The sequence below is a fragment of the Gymnoscopelus microlampas genome (assembly GCF_963454915.1).
Source record: "Gymnoscopelus microlampas genome assembly, chromosome: 21".
NCBI classification, from domain to species: domain Eukaryota; kingdom Metazoa; phylum Chordata; class Actinopteri; order Myctophiformes; family Myctophidae; genus Gymnoscopelus; species Gymnoscopelus microlampas.
In genome coordinates, this window is record NC_139958.1 from 35871582 (window position 1) to 35889138 (window position 17557).

Sequence of the window (17557 nt, forward strand, 5' to 3'; positions counted from 1 at the left end):
TCTTTCTTTTTTACATTATGCACTACTAAGTTAATTATTTGATTGTACATTTTTAATGAATTACAATTTCTATCTGTTGATTAATTATGCTTTTGATTAATAACATCCATATCGTTTCTCACACACACACACACACACACACACACACACACACACACACACACACACACACACACACACACACACACACACACACATATACTAGCACGTATACTACAAATCTACTAATATTTCTGTCCTTTATCTTTTTTTTATACTGTGTATCCATGTTGTATGTATGTCGTTAAATATAAGTTTTTATTTTATTTTTCTGATTACATTGTTATTTTTTATTGTATTTTAGTTTTTTAAATAGGTGAGATCAACTTTATAAACCCTGCACGTTTTTTTTAATCTCTCCTACACTATCTACTATTATTATTTGTAGCATACTTTGTTGTTGCTTTTATCATTGTTTATTTGCTTCTGTAAATAAACAATATTATATCATAATAATTTTCCAAGAGTGACCTGGCCTAGAGGCAGCATTATTTCAACAATGGACAAACAATACAAAACATGTAACACACACACACACACACACGCACACGCACACGCACGCACGCACGCACGCACGCACACACACACACATGAATATCCAGTTTAAGTGCAAAACAGCATCAGATACTGTGCTAAGTGCACATTTAATGGGGATCAATAGCCAACAAATAGGAACAACCTAGGGGTCTTAGTACAAGTTATTTAAAAAGACATACATCATAAATGTATTTTTTAAATACATGTGTGTCTTTTAAACAAAACTTGGCACTTAGAAGTGTTCTAGTAGGCCTATGAGCCATTTAAAAGACATGCATCATAAATGTATTTATTAAATAGATTTGTGTATTTTAAAAAACATTAAACATAAACATAAAAAAATCGATCTTATTTTGAAGGCAACCGGAAACCTTATTGTTGCTAGCTCATAAACCGGAAGTGTTATTGCTGATCCAGGGACTACACTTCCGGGTTACGTCGTTACGTCCCTTGGTTGGTTACGTCATCCAAGGCAGAAATGACAAACGCGACGCCTCGGTTATTTTTTAACTCTATGCTCGTGAGCTTGTAGATCTGATCATTTCAACGCGGTCACCGACGTAGGCAAGGACGTAGGGCGGAAGTGAGAAATGCGCATGTGACGTCGAATTCCGGAGCCTTCGCAGCATCAAAACAGAACAACTGGTTCATTTTTTTTTTTACAGAAGATTGATCGATTTATTACATTAAATTAAAGCACCACCAACAACTAAGGTGAGCATTGGAGTTAACGCTTTTTGACAGTGACAAGCTAAGCTAAACACTGGTTTAACAAGCTATTCTTAATTAGGTTAATTATAGAGAGAGAGAGGGAGAGAGAGAGAGAGAGAGACATGCAGGCCGAGCCGAGGCTGATGCACATTCATAATCCCACTGTAGTAACAAGGCTTTCAGTGAGTCAAGTAACCTGACGACACACACAATGTTTAAATATGACTGTATTGTATTCTAGGTGGCATGTTAAATTAATGTAATTGTATTACTGTTAGGCTACAATAGATGGTGGTAATCAAACAATGTTAATGTAAATATGACTAGATGGTAATCCAGCAATTGTTATTGTAAATATACTGTTAGTCTAGAATGGCAATCCAACCAGGTTCATGTTAAATATTACTGTATTTTAGATGGTAATCTATCAGTGTTTATGTAAATATTACTGTATTATTCTAGTGTTAATCCAACAATGTATAATCTGTCCCTGAGATGGTGTCAACTGTTTCTGGTTTCATGGCAGAGTGGGACCATTATATATCTCTAACAATAATGATTTTCATTGTCGATTCGTTGATTGGATGTGATTCAATTGACCATGATGGTAACTAAAACTATCATGATCATGGTATGCTTATCACAACAAGCGTTTTGAACCCAAACAGATGAAGGCTATTCAAATAGTTTAACCTGTGTAACTCTAAATGACCCAGCACTGAGCAGTCCGCATAGTTTTTCATTAATTTGATATGGAACAAAGACAAGCAGTCACATTTTGGTGAAGTTGTAGATTACACAGATCTTTCTTTTTTACATCATGCACTACTAAATTAATTATTTGATTGTACATGTTTAGTTAATTACAATTTCTATCTGTTACTTACTTATGTATCTGATTAATAACTCCATAATAACATAACATCTATATATTATCGCCATCTCTTTTCAACCTAGCTGACACAGAACTGAATAATATTTTTTTATGAATGTCAAGAACTTGTACAGTTAAATTAAGGAAAGTGTGTGTGCGCCTGTGTGTGTGTGTGTGTGTGTGTGTGTGTGTGTGTGTGTGTGTGTGTGTGTGTGTGTGTGTGTGTGTGTGTGTGTGTGTGTGTGTGTGTGTGAGTATGAGAAATAGAGAAGTATGATTCATATGAATGCAATAACCAAAGTTGACTTGAAGTTGAGTCATATAGTGGTATGTATTACATTACATAACATTATATTACATTATAGCCTGAAGGGTGAACATTACAATGTATTTAAACTGCTGTAGTGAGTATTAACCACATTTATGCCCTATTTCCTACGATGGTGTCACACAAAATAGAGAAAAACAACTACAAGCTCTATCTGCCATATTCGCAATGTTTTTGTTTACATTTTGGGAAATCTTTGAAACTGTTCGCCCCAAAATAGGGACACCAGGTCAAAAGTGGTTACGATTCTCCTGCTATAATACCCAGTGTCGACTGTGCCTTCTCTGTGCAGGTTCATCTCTTTGGGCCTGCAGTCTGAGCCACAGCTATGGTGTGCATTCCTTGTATTGTGATTCCTGTCCTGTTATGGGTGTACAAGAGGTTCCTGGAGCCCATCCTCTACCCTTTCATCTCCCCTATAATGAACAAGTTCTGGACCAAGCAAGCCATTCAGGAGACTGGTGCAGCAGTCGACCAAAAGGGCAGTCAAACCAGTAATGGAACAAGCAAGGTAAATCTATGTCCAATCCAGTGGTGGACAAAGTACTCAGATGTTTTGCTTAAGTAAAAGTATCAATACTGGAGTGTAGAAATACTCTGTTACAAGTAAAAGTCCAGAATTAAGTTAAAGTACAAAAGTATTGGTGTCATGTACTTAAAGCAACAAAAGTAGAAAGTACTCATTATGCAGAATGTGCCATTTCACAAGTTTTCAAATGTATAAAAACCCTTTGAAAATAGCCGCTCTACAAGCTCACAATGCGCCGCGAAGCTTGTAGATCGGCTATTTTCAAATGGCCGAAATGTATATAGGGCTTGGTTGATATATGTTTTGTAATAATAATCAAAAATCTATGAAGTAACTAGTAACTAAAGTTTTCAAGTAATTGTAGTGTTGTAGTGAGTAAAAATACAATATTTGCCTCTGAGATGTAATGGAGTAGAAGACAAAGTATTGACAATTGGAAGTACTCCAGTAAAGTAAAAATACCTCAAAAGTGTAGTTAAAGGTAGGGTAAGTGATTTACTTTGGTTAAAATAAGTGTTAAATAGCTCTATATTCTGATAGTGCTCATTGCTATAGAGTGTTTATTCTGTAAAAGGAGTCTCCCATGTCTCTCCAGCTCTTTATTAAACAGAAAATGCATTTTCAGTGCTCTCTTCTGATTGGCTTAAATTATGTCACCTACCTGAAAATGTGCTATATTCTGTTTACTAAAGAGCTGGAGGGACCCCTCTGACCGAACAAACGCTCTGTAGCAATGATTACTATCAGAATATAGTACTTTAACCTTTTTAACAGAAAAATACATTTGACCAAAATATCACTTACCCTACCTTTTAAGTACAATACTTGAGTAAATGTACCTAGTTACTTTACACCACTGGTCCAATCCACATCCCCTTTTACACAGCCCCGTTCCAGGTGCTGAATATTGCACTGTCATCGTTCCGCCTTGTTGTTAGGTGTATATTACAGAGACAGAAGGGGGGGGGGTCATTGTCATGCCGCCTTTGAGCAGAGATGTGCCGATACCATTTGTTCCCTTCCCGATTCCGATAACCCATAACTTGCGCATCGGTCGATACCGAGTACCGATCGGATACCGGTGAGTCATTTAAAAAAACAATCTAGGACAGTGGCTCTCAAAGTGAGGTCCAGGGACTCTCTGGGTTCCTTGAGGGGGTTCCAAGTGGACCCTTACAGGTCCGTAACTCTGAGAGGTTACAAATGGAACCAAATGGACCCTTACGGGTCCATTTGGTTCCATTTGTACACTCTCAGAGTTATGTGGGTCCTTCAAATTAAAAAGTTTGAGAACCACTGATCTAGGAATAAACACACATCCCATTCATAATTCTTAAAGGGATAGTAGGGAGTTCAGAGGTAAATAAACACCAGCAGTACTTTTCCCCGACCACCAGGGGGTGACGCAGGAGGGAGTTCCATAGCGAGGTACTTTTTAAGGGATGGTGCCCGAAAACAGGTTGCTTTATTGGGATACAATATGCGGAAATTCCCGCCCTGCTGGTTCTCTGAATTTTTATTTTTAAATAGGCTCTTTCATGATAAATTGACCACATATATGAAGTTAAACAACTAAATTCTATCCACACGCTATCTTAAAAGTAAATTCTGTGCCTCAAAAACGAAGTTTGAGAGCGTTTTAAAACCGAAAGTAAACGTTCATACGGACACGGACGCGCACGGACGCGCACATGCGTGCGTTAATTTACGTCCCGGACATAAACATAGAACACATAAACATTAGGGAAAATACGGATTTCAGAAGGAGGACTGTGTTTCAATGGAGGAAAACACCCCAGCATCATTATATAGTGGCTGATAGAGGGGAAAAAATGCAAAATATATATATATATATATATATATTTTAAATTTAGGCTTAATGTTCCCTACAATACCTTTAAAGTGCAGTTAGTAAAATAATAATGTAAATAGCACAGTAAGAGTATAAAACAGTTGTGCAACATCAACTGAAGCTTTCAAAATACAAAACAATTGACGAGTGTAAATGACATATCATCATGTGATGAATTACACGGTATCGGAATGGCATAGACTGACATACTCGCCGATACCGATACCAGCATTTTAGGCAGTATATCGGCAGCTTTTCTGATACGGTTATTGGTATTGGAACAACTCTACCTTTGAGCTGGCATCGGAGGAAGTAGTCACAGAGCTGAACCAATAAAGGGGACAGCCGGAATGTGGGACAGGCACCTTTCTGTTACTCCTCTAATGTATTTCTGATCACACAAACAGTTCTTGCGTGATTCGGCCAGCGTAATGTTATGAAATATGCATCATTATTACACGGCTTGGTTGAATGCTCGATTCTGATTGGTCAGTTATCGGTCATTATTTCTGGATAATGACCGATGCGCTCTATAACGGACCGCTGTGTAATCAGAGACTCAGAACACCTGCTCATATCAACCTGCACTGCTTGGTTTTATGCTTTATCCAACATGACAGCCATGTAAACAAACAAACAATGTCATTTACAACTAAACGTTGCTCTCAAGAATGTTTTTGAAAACATTTGAAGTGAGAAATAGACGATGCAATGACCGAAAAGTGATTCTATTTCATCCTCTACACTTCCTTGTTTATGGTGGCACAACAACGGGGGAATACCAAAACGCTCGCCCCAAAACACAGTCGCCCCGGGGCAAATCCGGCGGTATTACAGGCAAATCGTCAGTAAATAGAATGGGGGGCGAGTGTGTTTTGGGGCGAGTTTTTTTCCATTTCGTCATTTGTTTTTCCGAGGCGAACTTGTCCGCCCAGCCCAATACTTATGGAATACTTTCATTGCCGTAAGCAAGGAAATACTTTGTTTTGTTGTTACTTTTGGGTAAATGTATTTATGTATTTATTAAGTAGCCGTGTAATAAGCGGGATAATGCATGGGGCGATAATGCATGGGGCGATTAACCACCTCGGCTGCGCCTCGGTGGTTAATCGCCCTGTCGGGCTTTAAATTTCAATAATGACTACCTCCCCATGCATTATCCCTTGCTCAACATCTCTCTCTCTCTCTCTCTCTTTCACGCACACTAGTGATGCAGAACTGAATGCATTATAGCATTTTAGCATGCTCTACTTATGAAAAAACAACAACAACCAGCCTTTATGTCGCTCTGTGAAGAAATGCTAGCCACACACGAATAAACAGTCATCAGCCTCTGGGCTCCAGGGGGTTTATCTGGCTTCAGATCAAAGAGACCATCAGAGACAGTTCTGATGTTTTAGATCTGTCTATTGATCAGTATCTCTTCTAATCTGAAGAAGAATAAAGCCCTCAAATGTGCACAAACTAATTTGTGTCATCATATGCCTGATATGCTGTATAATAATCATAATAATAATAACAATAACAAAGGTTAGCATTTGAGGTATGTGGTTAATCAACAGTGCTACTGTTACATACCCAACAACGATGCTTAAAGGGATAGATAGGTTCACCCCCAAAATGACTTTTTTTCCTATCGATTAGTCACCCCATGGAGACTCATGGATATTTTTTTGTTTTTGTTGCATTCCTAAGCCAATAATTTGATGACCGGCAGCGGTTCCGGTAGGAGACACAAAGAGTCTTCTTTGGGTTGACCAATCGATAGAAAATACTGTATGTAATTTTTTGGGTGTAATTACAGTTAATTACACATCTAAGGTTCTACTTAATTGGGGGAAAAATCATCCTTTATGTCGCTCGGCAAAGGAAAATGCTTCAGTACAGGAGCTCTGTGACTGTGTCTGCTACATCGTCAGTCCATTTTGTGTCGATATTTTGTGAAATAAATGCGCGTAGAGTATAGTTGTTTTATTTTTTTTTATAAAATCTACCGACAACTGCTGTCAAACAGACAAACTGTTAATTGTCACACCTCTGATTCTGCAATACCAGCAGGCTTGACTGGGACAAAAATTCAGCCCGGCACATTATGACGGAGAGGGGGTCCTACTTAGCCTGGCTCCAGCCCGTGAATCGCTAGCCACGCCCATTAAAAAAATATGTTCAGGCGATTCTGGTCTGGTGACGCTCTCATAGGAGGTCTCAGCCTCGGTTGAAAATCTGTACGACGAATCGGGATCGGGATAATCCAGTATGAACCAATCGCCAAAGAGTCTTTGGGAAAAAAAAACTTTGGCCACGCCCCCATCTCAGCAATCGGCTGCATTGAGAGGGCTTTCAGACTGAATAATGGAGTGAAACGAAATGAAAATTCAGGCTGAGTGTCAGGCTAGGTCCTACTGACATGCGTTTCACAAATCACACATTAGGACTTGGTCCGTGCAACCTTTTTTCAGTCATGAGTTTTTTTTGTTGCTTTAATCCATGTAATCCTCTTGCTTTAGGATCATAATGTAACACTGACATTATTTCTTATGTTTGTTTTTCAGCCTGAAAGTAACGGAGACGTCACTGCCAATGGAACAACCACAGTAGCAGATAAGAAGACAGACTGACAGCTTATTAAACTGAGATGCATCTAAAATTGTGTACATATTTCAGTATATAACATATATTAAATTAAATAATGAATGAATAATTTAAATTAATAATTAAAAACAATTAATAATTTAAATTAAAATGTCTCCTTGTGTAAATTAGGTTTTTTGCAAGTGAATAAAACTGTTTTCTTCTGCAATTAATTTCATGACAGCTCTAACCACATGAACTCTAGCCTCCCCATTCTGGGGCAAACATCAGGCAAAACATAGCAGATCTACAATACAAGCTCACAACGGGTGATGTGTCGCAATGCGATGCGTTGGGAGCTTGTAGATCTGCTATTTTTGGCAAAGAGATTTTGGTGTAGAGATCGGACCAAGTATAGAGCTCTGGGGGACCCCAGTCAACTAAGTATATAGGGTTTAAGTGGTTAGGGAATTGGTAATTGTTGAATTTTGCTACCGCAGTTTGTCATGAAGTAATAAATGTCTTTACTCTATTATTATACAGCATCATACTATACTCAGGCTTTTTTTCTGAATAAAAGGAAATCTACAATTGACTGTACTCATTATTTGCTTCTCTTTAAAAGTAAAAGACTGTAGAGGTGTCACAGAGACCTTGTATCTCCAATTTCTCCATATTTAATGTTGTTATGTTTTCTCGTAATTAATTAATGCCCTACTTCATACAAGAGTCAAGAGTGTCACACAAAAGTAGTGAAACTAGCCGATCTGAGCTTGAAGTAGGGTGACCACCTTCAAACAGACCCATTGAGGGACAGACGTGTCCGTTAAGCGGGACATCGCGGGACACGCACGCGTGCATGAGGACCTCCCGTGCGCGCGCGGGTCTGGGCGGATTGGGTTCGTTTTTGGTTTCTTTATTTCGGTTTTAGGGTTAAGATTAGGGTTAGGTTAGGGTTATGTTATTTAATTCTTATTTTTGCCTGATTTTACCGATTTATTATCAAAAAAATATATATATATATTTTTTTTTTCATATCTTTGATTTTCGGGACATTGCTCTGCTTGTGCGGAATGCGGGACAGAGGGTCCAATTGGGTAGTCACCCTAGCTTGAAGATGCCTGTTTTCAGCTTTGTAGAATGTTTTAAAAAAAAGCAATGGTTTTGGACATGCAAGGTTTCCCGTCGACAGTAATGATTGATATTTACTGTTATGCGTGCAGTAGCTTAGATTTAGGGATGAACTATCATGAATACACTTAACATTGAAGTTGGAATTGAGTAGAAATTCACGTGTTTGTGTATGTTTCTTCTCCACTCTGAGACAGATATTTGTACTATAGTTGTCCTTTTTACTCCACTACAATTATTTAACAGCTTTAGTTCACTACTTTGCAGATTTAGATTATTATTACTAAACATATATTAACTGATAAACAATGTAATTATTATAGGTTAAACTAAACTTAAGTCATTAACATCAGCCTTATGTTTACAGATGCAACGTGATGAACACATTAATGCATTACTAATTAATCCAATAATAATATTGTGAAATGGAATATTCTGCATAATGAGTATTTTTGCGTCTGATTTTGAACACAGGAACTGTACTTAAAGTATTTCTACATTGTGGTATTTAACTTAAATAAATAAATATCTGACTACTTCTTCTACCACTGAAAGTATCAATATACATACATAACGTAGTCGTTGTATGTTTCATTACGTGATCTACATAATGTATTCATGATGCGTTGTGTTGCGTCATGGACGTACGTAACGCTCTGGCGTCATCACGCAAGGGGCCGCGACGTGGAAAATATGGTGGCAAGGAGCTGCTGGAGTAAACTTGGGGCTTCCACCAATTCATCAACAAAACAGGTATTACGAGCCTTAAACTCACCGCTGTAGAGCGCGTTGTTATAACAAAAAAACCTTCGCACTCGCACGGAAACAACGTCAGTTTGAAATAATGTGAAATAGGATCATAACTGAAGAAGAGGAGCAGATCAGATCACACATCAGTTTGACAGGTAAGAGCTGGTACTGGTCAGCTGATCGAGCAGTTGTACACAGCTCATCTACTAGCTGTTTGGTTTAATGTGTGCGTTACATCTGAAAGATGAAATACGGGCTGTTATCGCCATAGATAGTGGTTATAAACACGTGAGTTTGTGAAGGATGCGGCCCCAGATCAGAAGAGAAGAGAAGACGTTTAGATCGTAACGTAATGCTGCAGTGATTATACTAAATTATCTGCTATAGCTAGCCCAGGAATGGCTGTGATGTTGATATAGGCCAATGGTTCTCAAACTTTTCCATGTCAAGGACCCCCCCAAAATGCTATGTATTTGGCTGCGGACTCCCGCCCTCCCATCTCTAAATCTTTTCCAAAAAAATAGCAGATCTACAAGCTCATAGCGCGGCACGAAGTGACGCGCTGTGAGCTTGTAGATCTGCAATTTTTTTGGAAAAGCCAAAGTATAAAATATGGTTAAAATGATTGTGACGCCCCCCCTCAAGGAGTCCCCGGACCCCACTTTGAGAGCCAATGATATATAGGCTACATCTCATGTATTACATTTCCATAAACACACATGACATGTATGTAATATCACAGCCATTCTAGGGCTAAAGGACTGCTATAACGACCCATTACCCCATTATCAGTGTGTGTTCATGTCATCAAGGACCCCCAAATTGATGTGTATTCTAATAGTATATAGGCCGTCTGAAAACAGTTGGTGCCAGGCAGGGACCCTCATAAGAGAAGATCTTTAGCTGTTTAGATTATATTGTGCATTATATTCATTATAAGTGCAGAATTCTACAACTGTCTTTACTGTATGGGGAGTGAAAAACCTATGTTCAGATTGAATAGTCGTGCTTATTACAGTGCATTCTCTCATTGGAATACCATGTAGCTGTTGAAGTTATAATGACATTAACCCACTTTAAACCTGGTGTCCAAATTATGTGCATGTCATAGTAGGCAAACATTCAAACAAATAATAATAATACAAATAAATAAATGTGCGTGTGTTTATGTGTGTGTGTGTGTGTGTGTGTGTGTGTGTGTGTGTGTGTGTGTGTGTGTGTGTGTGTGTGTGTGTGTGTGTGTGTGTGTGTGTGTGTGTGTGTGTGTATATATATATATATATATATGTATGTATGTATGTATATATCTATATCTATATCTATATCTCTCTCTCTCTCTCTCTCTCTCTCTCTCTCTCTCTCTCTCTCTCTCTCTCTCTCTCTCTCTCTCTCTCTCTCTCTCTCTCTCTCTCTCTCTCTCTCTCTCTCTCTCTCTCTCTCTCTCTCTCTCTCTCTCTATATCTCTCTCTCTCTCTCTCTCTCTCTCTCTCTCTCTCTCTCTCTATATATATATATATATATATATATATATATATATATATATATATATATATATAAAATAGCAGCTCTACAAACTTTGTTTTGGTTCCTCAACATTGAAGCGGCAGAAATCAGAAGGAAAGTTGTTGTTACAGACCCACAAGGGTCCATTTGGTTCCATTTGTGCACTCAGAGTTACTGACCCATAAGGGTCCACTGCCATCATTTAGCTGTGTGGGGACCCCCTGGAACCCTCTCAAGGACCCCCGTCGTAAACCAGTAGTCTAATAGTGTCTTGATGGTGATGTGAGTTATGCCAATGAAAGGATAGCAAGAAGGCTAAGAAGTAAACTTAATTGAATGAATACTTTTAATTATGGTCTCGTGTCAGGAGCAACAGCACCAATGTGTGTTGGTGCTGTTGTGTAAAAGGCTGTGAACTTATGTATGCAAAATATGTGATCATACTTGTATACCAAAGGCGTGTCTGATGAAAGCATATTCACACATCCTGGATGACAGATTGTCATCCTGTATTTGACTGTACTTGGACACTCCCGTAAATGACATTCAAACGAGTGTACATGACGTGACGCAGTGATTCTCAACCGTTTTAAAGGGATAGTTCACCCCCAAAATGACTTTTTCTTCTTCTATCGATTAGTCACCCCATGGAGGCTTGAATTCATGGATATTTGTTTTTTTTTGTCGCATTCCTAAGCCAATAATTTGATGACCGGCAGCGGTTCGCTTGTCATTAAATTATTGACTTAGGAATGCGACAAAAACAAAAAAATATCCATGAATTCAAGCCTCCATGGGATGATTAATCGATAGGAAAAAAAATATTTTTTGGTGAACTATCCCTTTAATGTCAAGGACCCCCCAGTTTGATATGCATTTTTTGCAATTTTTTATGCAATTTTTATGGGTCGCGAGGAAAATACCCCTTTATTTTTTGTTTACTAAATCAATAGTTCTTAAACATTTTCCTGCCAAGGACCCCCAAAATGATATGTATTTGGCCAGTAGCCCACGGACCCCAATCTGAAAATGATATATTGGTTTTATCTGGTTTCTGTAAAGCGACTTTGAGTACCTAGAGAAGCGTAAATAAAATATATTTGGATATTTTCAGTGACTTCAGAGATTTGGTGTAGACTCGGGCATCTAGTATGGAGTCCTGGGGGTCAACGAAGTATATAGGGCACTGTTAGGGCAGGGGTCTTCAACGTATTTCAGGCCAAGGACCCCTTTAGCTGAGAGAGATGAAGCAGAGACCCCCACTGCATACAGTATTGTATAACATTGTATACCTACTTGTAATTTTTCGTATCAAAAGTTCCTATCACACAAAGATTTGGAGGCCCCCCCTGTAGTAACTCTGAGGACCCCCTAGGGGTCCCGACTCGGACCCCCTGTTGAAGACACCTGATATAGGGTGTAAGTGGTTAATGTTGCACTATGGCTACCTATGACCTTAATGTTGAAATGATTCCTACTTGAGGCGTTTTGTAAGAGATTCTTTTCATATACCTGAGAAGATATTTAGGTAGCAATCATGTATCTGGAACAGTCTGCTAAAGGGGACATTGAATCCCTATACAGGACATACAGTACAGTAGCTATTTATGTTTTGTTTTGTTCGTTCTTTATTAAAATAAAAGGAGACGATGTTGGCTTTGCCAGCTGCTCAGAGTGTGTGTGTCACTAGCCGCATGGAATGCATCTCTACAAATGACTGTGTCACTCATTCAAGGTCAATGTCCTGACTGTCACAAAGTTTAGTTCACCCCAATTTAACCCCCGAGTTTAACCCATTAAGACCTGGAACTGTGTCATTTTTAGATTTGAGCTTAAAAGCATTATTTTACACTTTGGGCTATTAAAAAATAGCAGATATACAAGCTCATAGCGCGGCACAGAGTACCGCGCTACAAGCTTGTAGATCTGCTATTTTTGAAAATCGTGAAATGTGTGCAAATCTTTGAATATAAATACTTTTAAAGCAAACATTTTTAACTCAAATCTTTGCTTCTGGGGGTCCCTGGAACAAAATATTTTGATGGGGGTCTGCGGCCAAATACATATCATTTTGGGGGTCCTTGACATGAAAAAGATTGAGCACCACTGATATAGAAACATACGTTTTTCAGAATACTGTGGAGATTTAGGAGACATGTAGAATCAGCTTCAGGTCTCAATGGGTTGAGTCTAGAAAAAGATTACAAGAAAATAGAAATATCCAAGAATCAAGTTTGAATTGGGTACTAGTGTCCTCACATTAATCATGAGTCAGTCAGATTGAATTTGAGTGTGTGTTTTTATGCATTTTGTAAACAAACAAGACTATTATCCCAGAAAACAGTTCTCTAAAAAAACAGACTGTATAAACTTAACAGGAGGAGGGAGTTTACTCAAGTAGGCCATGGAAGATAAGATAACAGCATGTAGACAGTAGTAGTATCTTTCTCCCATACAGATCAAATGAATTCAATTGATATCGGTGTCAGATAAGAATCTTTGACGGATGTCATATCTGTTATAGCCTACAACTTAATGCACACTGCAAATAAGATAGGTGGAAATAGAGAAAACGTCCAATCTACAAGCTCACAATGCGTCGCGATATGATGCATTGTGAGCTTGTAGATTGGCTGTCACTATATCTGAAAATGTTGGCAAATGTTTGTCATTTTCTTCCGTTTTTGAAAAATGTTTTCTTTTGCCTATAATTACGTGGCCAAAATAGGGCCCCAAAAACAGGGAGACCAGGTTGAAAGTGGTCAGTCCAGAAACGGAACACCGTGTGTGGGGGTCTGGCTTGGTTGTGGAGCCGAGCCTGAGGGCTGCTGGCACAAAAGACTGTCCAAGTTGCTTTGTGCTGTGTTGTGGAACGAGGAGTCACCCTCTCTCTCTCTCTCTCTCGGATTTATTACCTCTCCTCTTGGCCGCTTCGTGACTTCCTTATATTCACATCTTGAAACAACCTGTTTCAATGCTTTTAAACTGCTTGTACTTATATGTTGATTTCTGGGGGAGCATTTGGCCTGGGCGGGAGAGGGTGAGCAAGCTAACTGTATTTATATGTGTGTGTTCGGGCTGTCACTGTTACAAATTTAAGTTGACGATTAATTGTCACTCAAATAATTTACGATTAACGATTTAACTCATTCCCTGCCTAGAATGACTAAAACGACTTCTGTCCCATAAGCCATGCCTGCCTAGAACGACTAAAACAACTTTAAAAAAAAAAAAATATATATATATATTTTTTAATTTAAAAATGTTTTTTTTTTAAATTTGACCCAAAGACCAAGGATATAAGATTTTTCGAAGATCTAGACTCCCATCCACTTCCTTGTTAACTTTAAACTTAAAAATTCTGTATCTCGGCTCCTGAGTACTTTTTTTTTTCAATGAAAAATCTTGGCAGTGGGCAAACGCGGCCAGAAATAATTCAGGCAGTGAATGAGTTGTGTGTTTGGCACATAACATATGAATACATGTTTTAATTCTGTTTGCCATTTAGGCTTCGTAATAAAAAATTCCACAGGGCAGATATGACAAAAAATATTTAATATTTAATACTTTTTCTACATAGTTGATCTACAAGCTTACAACGCGTCACTTTGTGATGCGTTGTAAACTTGTATGTAAGCTTGTAGGTCTGCTATTTCTGCTTTTTTTTATATTCGGAAATGTTCAACATCGAACCGATTATGACGATTATGCAAATAATTGCGATTATCACAAATAATTGTGATTAGACGATTATGTAATAATTGTGACAGGCCTAAGTGTGTGTATTGTGTATTTGTATTGTATGTAATGTTTTATATGTGCGTATACACTATAGGAAAATCCTCTCAAGCGGCTATCCACTCAATAAAGTCTGTCCAAATCTCCCCACCAGCACATGATAGAAAGAATACAGCAATACAAATCTTTTTGTAAAACATATTTCATTTCTATCCCCTTTTTCTTCCTTAGGTTCTAGTTTTATAGCTGGTTGGTTATAATAACGTAGTGAAGAGTGGCTCGTCTGGCCCAGTGGAAGTTGCGAAGGACCCCCAGGACCCCCAGGTGAAGCCGGTAGGGAGCCGGTAGAGATGGGAGCCAACACCAGCCAGGTCAGTGACCTGTCGGAGAACCCCAGTCTCAGAGCTCTGGTGGGCTCCGAGGCCATGTCGGAGAATGACCCCTTCTGGAACCAGCTCATCTCCTTCACCTTCATCAGCCCCACCAACAGGTACGACACACACACGCACGCACGCACGCACGCACGCACGCACGCACGCACGCACGCACGCACGCACGCACGCACGCACGCACGCACACACACACACACACACACACACAATTAATTAATGCTGACCCCAATAAACTAGTTTCATGTCTAACATGTCCTCAGATGTGGCCTATGACACACACTCACACTCACACTCACACACAGAGAGCAGACAGCGTTTCAACCTGTATTCTGTATGTTTGACTACTTGTTATCCTACTGTAGTTTCTTTGCAGTATATCCTTGTTCTCCTCCTTGTCCACATATCCTGTTGTCTGACAAAATGTTTTTGGTACTTTACTGTAGAACGTATTAGCTTGGTATAGGGCTTTCACCAACTAGTCGACTAGTCGACTAGTCGACTAGTATAACCACTAGTCGACCTTGTTGGTACTTAGTTGATAGTTGAAAAAAAAAAAAAAAAAAAAAACTTTTTTTTTTTTTTAATTTAATTTTTAATGCCATAGTAATGGCCCATCTTACTATTATTATTATCCTCCTGACTTTATTTTTTATCAAAAGGGGGTCAAAAGCACGCCCAATAAAAGCCTATTATTGGGCAATGGGGATCCTTGGAGACGCTGCTGTGGTGCTGTGCTGCTGTGCCAGAAGCGCTTCCCTTAAAACGCCATAAAATAAGGGCAGGAGGATAATAATAATAGTAATATAGTAGTAGGATGGTATTAAAACAGTGCCATCCAAAAAAAAAAAAAAAAAAAAAAAAACATTTATTTTTTTATTTTTTTTTATTTTTATTTTTTGTAATTTAAATTTCGACTAGTCGACTAGTCGACTACCACTGGGTCAAATTAGTCGACCTGTAAAAATCTCTAGTCGTGAAAGCCCTAGCTTGGTACTTACTTAGTACTCGCTGTTTTTGGTGCGGGGTGTGTGGGACAAAGTATGTAAATCAGGCTTTAACCCATTAAAACCGGGAAAGCATCCTCGTCATTTTAGATTGTAGCTACAATATATATAATATAGCAACATACGTTTTTCAGAAAACTCTTAGGATTTAGAACAGTGGTTTGAAACAGTGGTTCTCAAAAATAGCAGATATACAAGCTCACAGCGTTTTATTTTTGAACGTTTTTGAAAAAATCGAATATCCATTCTTGCCAGCCGCCACTAAATCTATAATTTTATCTTAACAAAAAAAAACTATTCTGGCATGTTAAAGGTAGGGTAAGTGATTTACTTTGGTTAAAATAATTGTTAAATAGCTCTATTTTCTGAGTACTCATTGCTATAGAGTGTTTATTCAGTAAAATGAGTCTCCAGCTCTTTATTAAACAGAAAATGCATTTTCGGTGCTCTCTCCTGATTGGCTTAAATTGTGTCACCTACCTGAAATTGTACTTTATTCTGTTTAAGAGCTGGAGAGACCCCTGTGACCGAACAAACGCTCTGTAGCAATGATTACTTTCAGAATATAGTACTTTAACCTTTTAACAAAAAAACTAAAAAATATCACTTACCCTACCTTTAAGGTACAAGGGGCTTGCGGTTCTACCTGTTCTACCACAATTAGGTTTCACTTTCGAAAAGGAAAGGCTTTGCTCTGAAACCGTAACTGATGAAGGAAACCACAAGGAAGTGGAAAACATTTCAGATAGATAACTGTTTAAATTTCACCTTGAGACGGCAGGCTTCTTTCGCTGTGTTCAAGCACTGGTGTCAGTTATTACCGAGGTCACTCCTACAATCTCCTATTGTTAGCACTTGAGACATTGGAGCTGTGTGGTAATTATTCACGGACAGAAGAGCATCTTTCATTAACTGTAACACCCCAAATCTTTCAATATGGTCCATGATTTCAGTCAGTCTAGCTTCTAGTCTCACAATTGCCTCTCTACATTTTTGGGACCCAGAAAATGCATCTCAACGTTTAAGAAATTAATTTAGGTAAATTGCCCATGTTAAAATGACAGTATGTTGTTGATAACTACACAACCCAAACCTCTACCAAAGTGCTCTTGCCATTTAACCACTTGAACCCTACTACCTAACATCCCTATTCTGGGGGGAACATTTGCAGAAAATAGCAGATCTACAAGCTCACAACACGTCACTATGCGCTGCTTATAGATCAGCTATTTTCGGCAAAGACATTTGGTGTAGAGGTAAAAAAAATATATAAAAAAATACAGGAAACTTTGGGCCGTTTTACTAAGTTTAGAGTTGAAGTGGTTAAATGTAATATAACGCAGTGCGCTAGCAGGCCAGTAGAGGGCAGAAGATACTAGCAATGAACTTGTTTTAACCTGTTTTCTCTCTCCTACACAGTGGGGATTCCAAGCTGTTGGAAGAGGCTGTGATCCCCCTCGCCAAGATCTTTAGTATGTACACTATGCTTCCAGTATTTTATACATCTTTAGTATGTACACTGTGTTTCCGGTATTTTATAGTGTCTGATGGCCTGGTGGTCAAAAACGGTTTAGAAACCCATGTCACCCGTTTGAATT

The 17557-nt window shown here is 38.6% G+C and overlaps 2 protein-coding genes and 1 pseudogene across 4 annotated transcripts in view; all 3 read left to right on the top strand.

Annotated features, from left to right (window-relative positions):
- Nucleotides 1–2808, top strand: part of LOC311037944 — a 53740-nt pseudogene extending 50932 nt beyond the window's left edge. Inside the window, exon 11 of the transcript in view lies at nt 2804–2808. The product of the transcript in view is annotated as an uncharacterized misc_RNA (transcript). The remainder of the gene's footprint in view (nt 1–2803) is intronic.
- On the top strand, nt 1131–8034 carry c21h18orf32 (chromosome 21 C18orf32 homolog). The gene is made up of 3 exons (XM_084046830.1): nt 1131–1290; nt 2782–3000; nt 7423–8034. Exons 2-3 carry the CDS (start codon nt 2818–2820, stop codon nt 7486–7488), a joined length of 249 nt encoding a protein of 82 aa, XP_083902956.1. The 5' UTR covers nt 1131–1290; nt 2782–2817; the 3' UTR covers nt 7489–8034.
- Nucleotides 8035–9260: 1226 nt separating this feature from the next.
- dym (dymeclin) overlaps nt 9261–17557 on the top strand; it is an 80452-nt gene continuing 72155 nt past the window's right edge. Inside the window, exons 1-3 of one of the 2 annotated variants that reach the window (XM_084047835.1) lie at nt 9261–9325; nt 14795–15053; nt 17379–17431. In XM_084047835.1, coding sequence (XP_083903961.1) covers nt 14914–15053; nt 17379–17431 — 193 coding nt within the window. In that variant the 5' untranslated portion in view covers nt 9261–9325; nt 14795–14913. Of the gene's footprint in view, nt 9478–14794; nt 15054–17378; nt 17432–17557 lie in introns of both variants that reach the window. The other variant, XM_084047834.1, reaches the window with a different exon arrangement.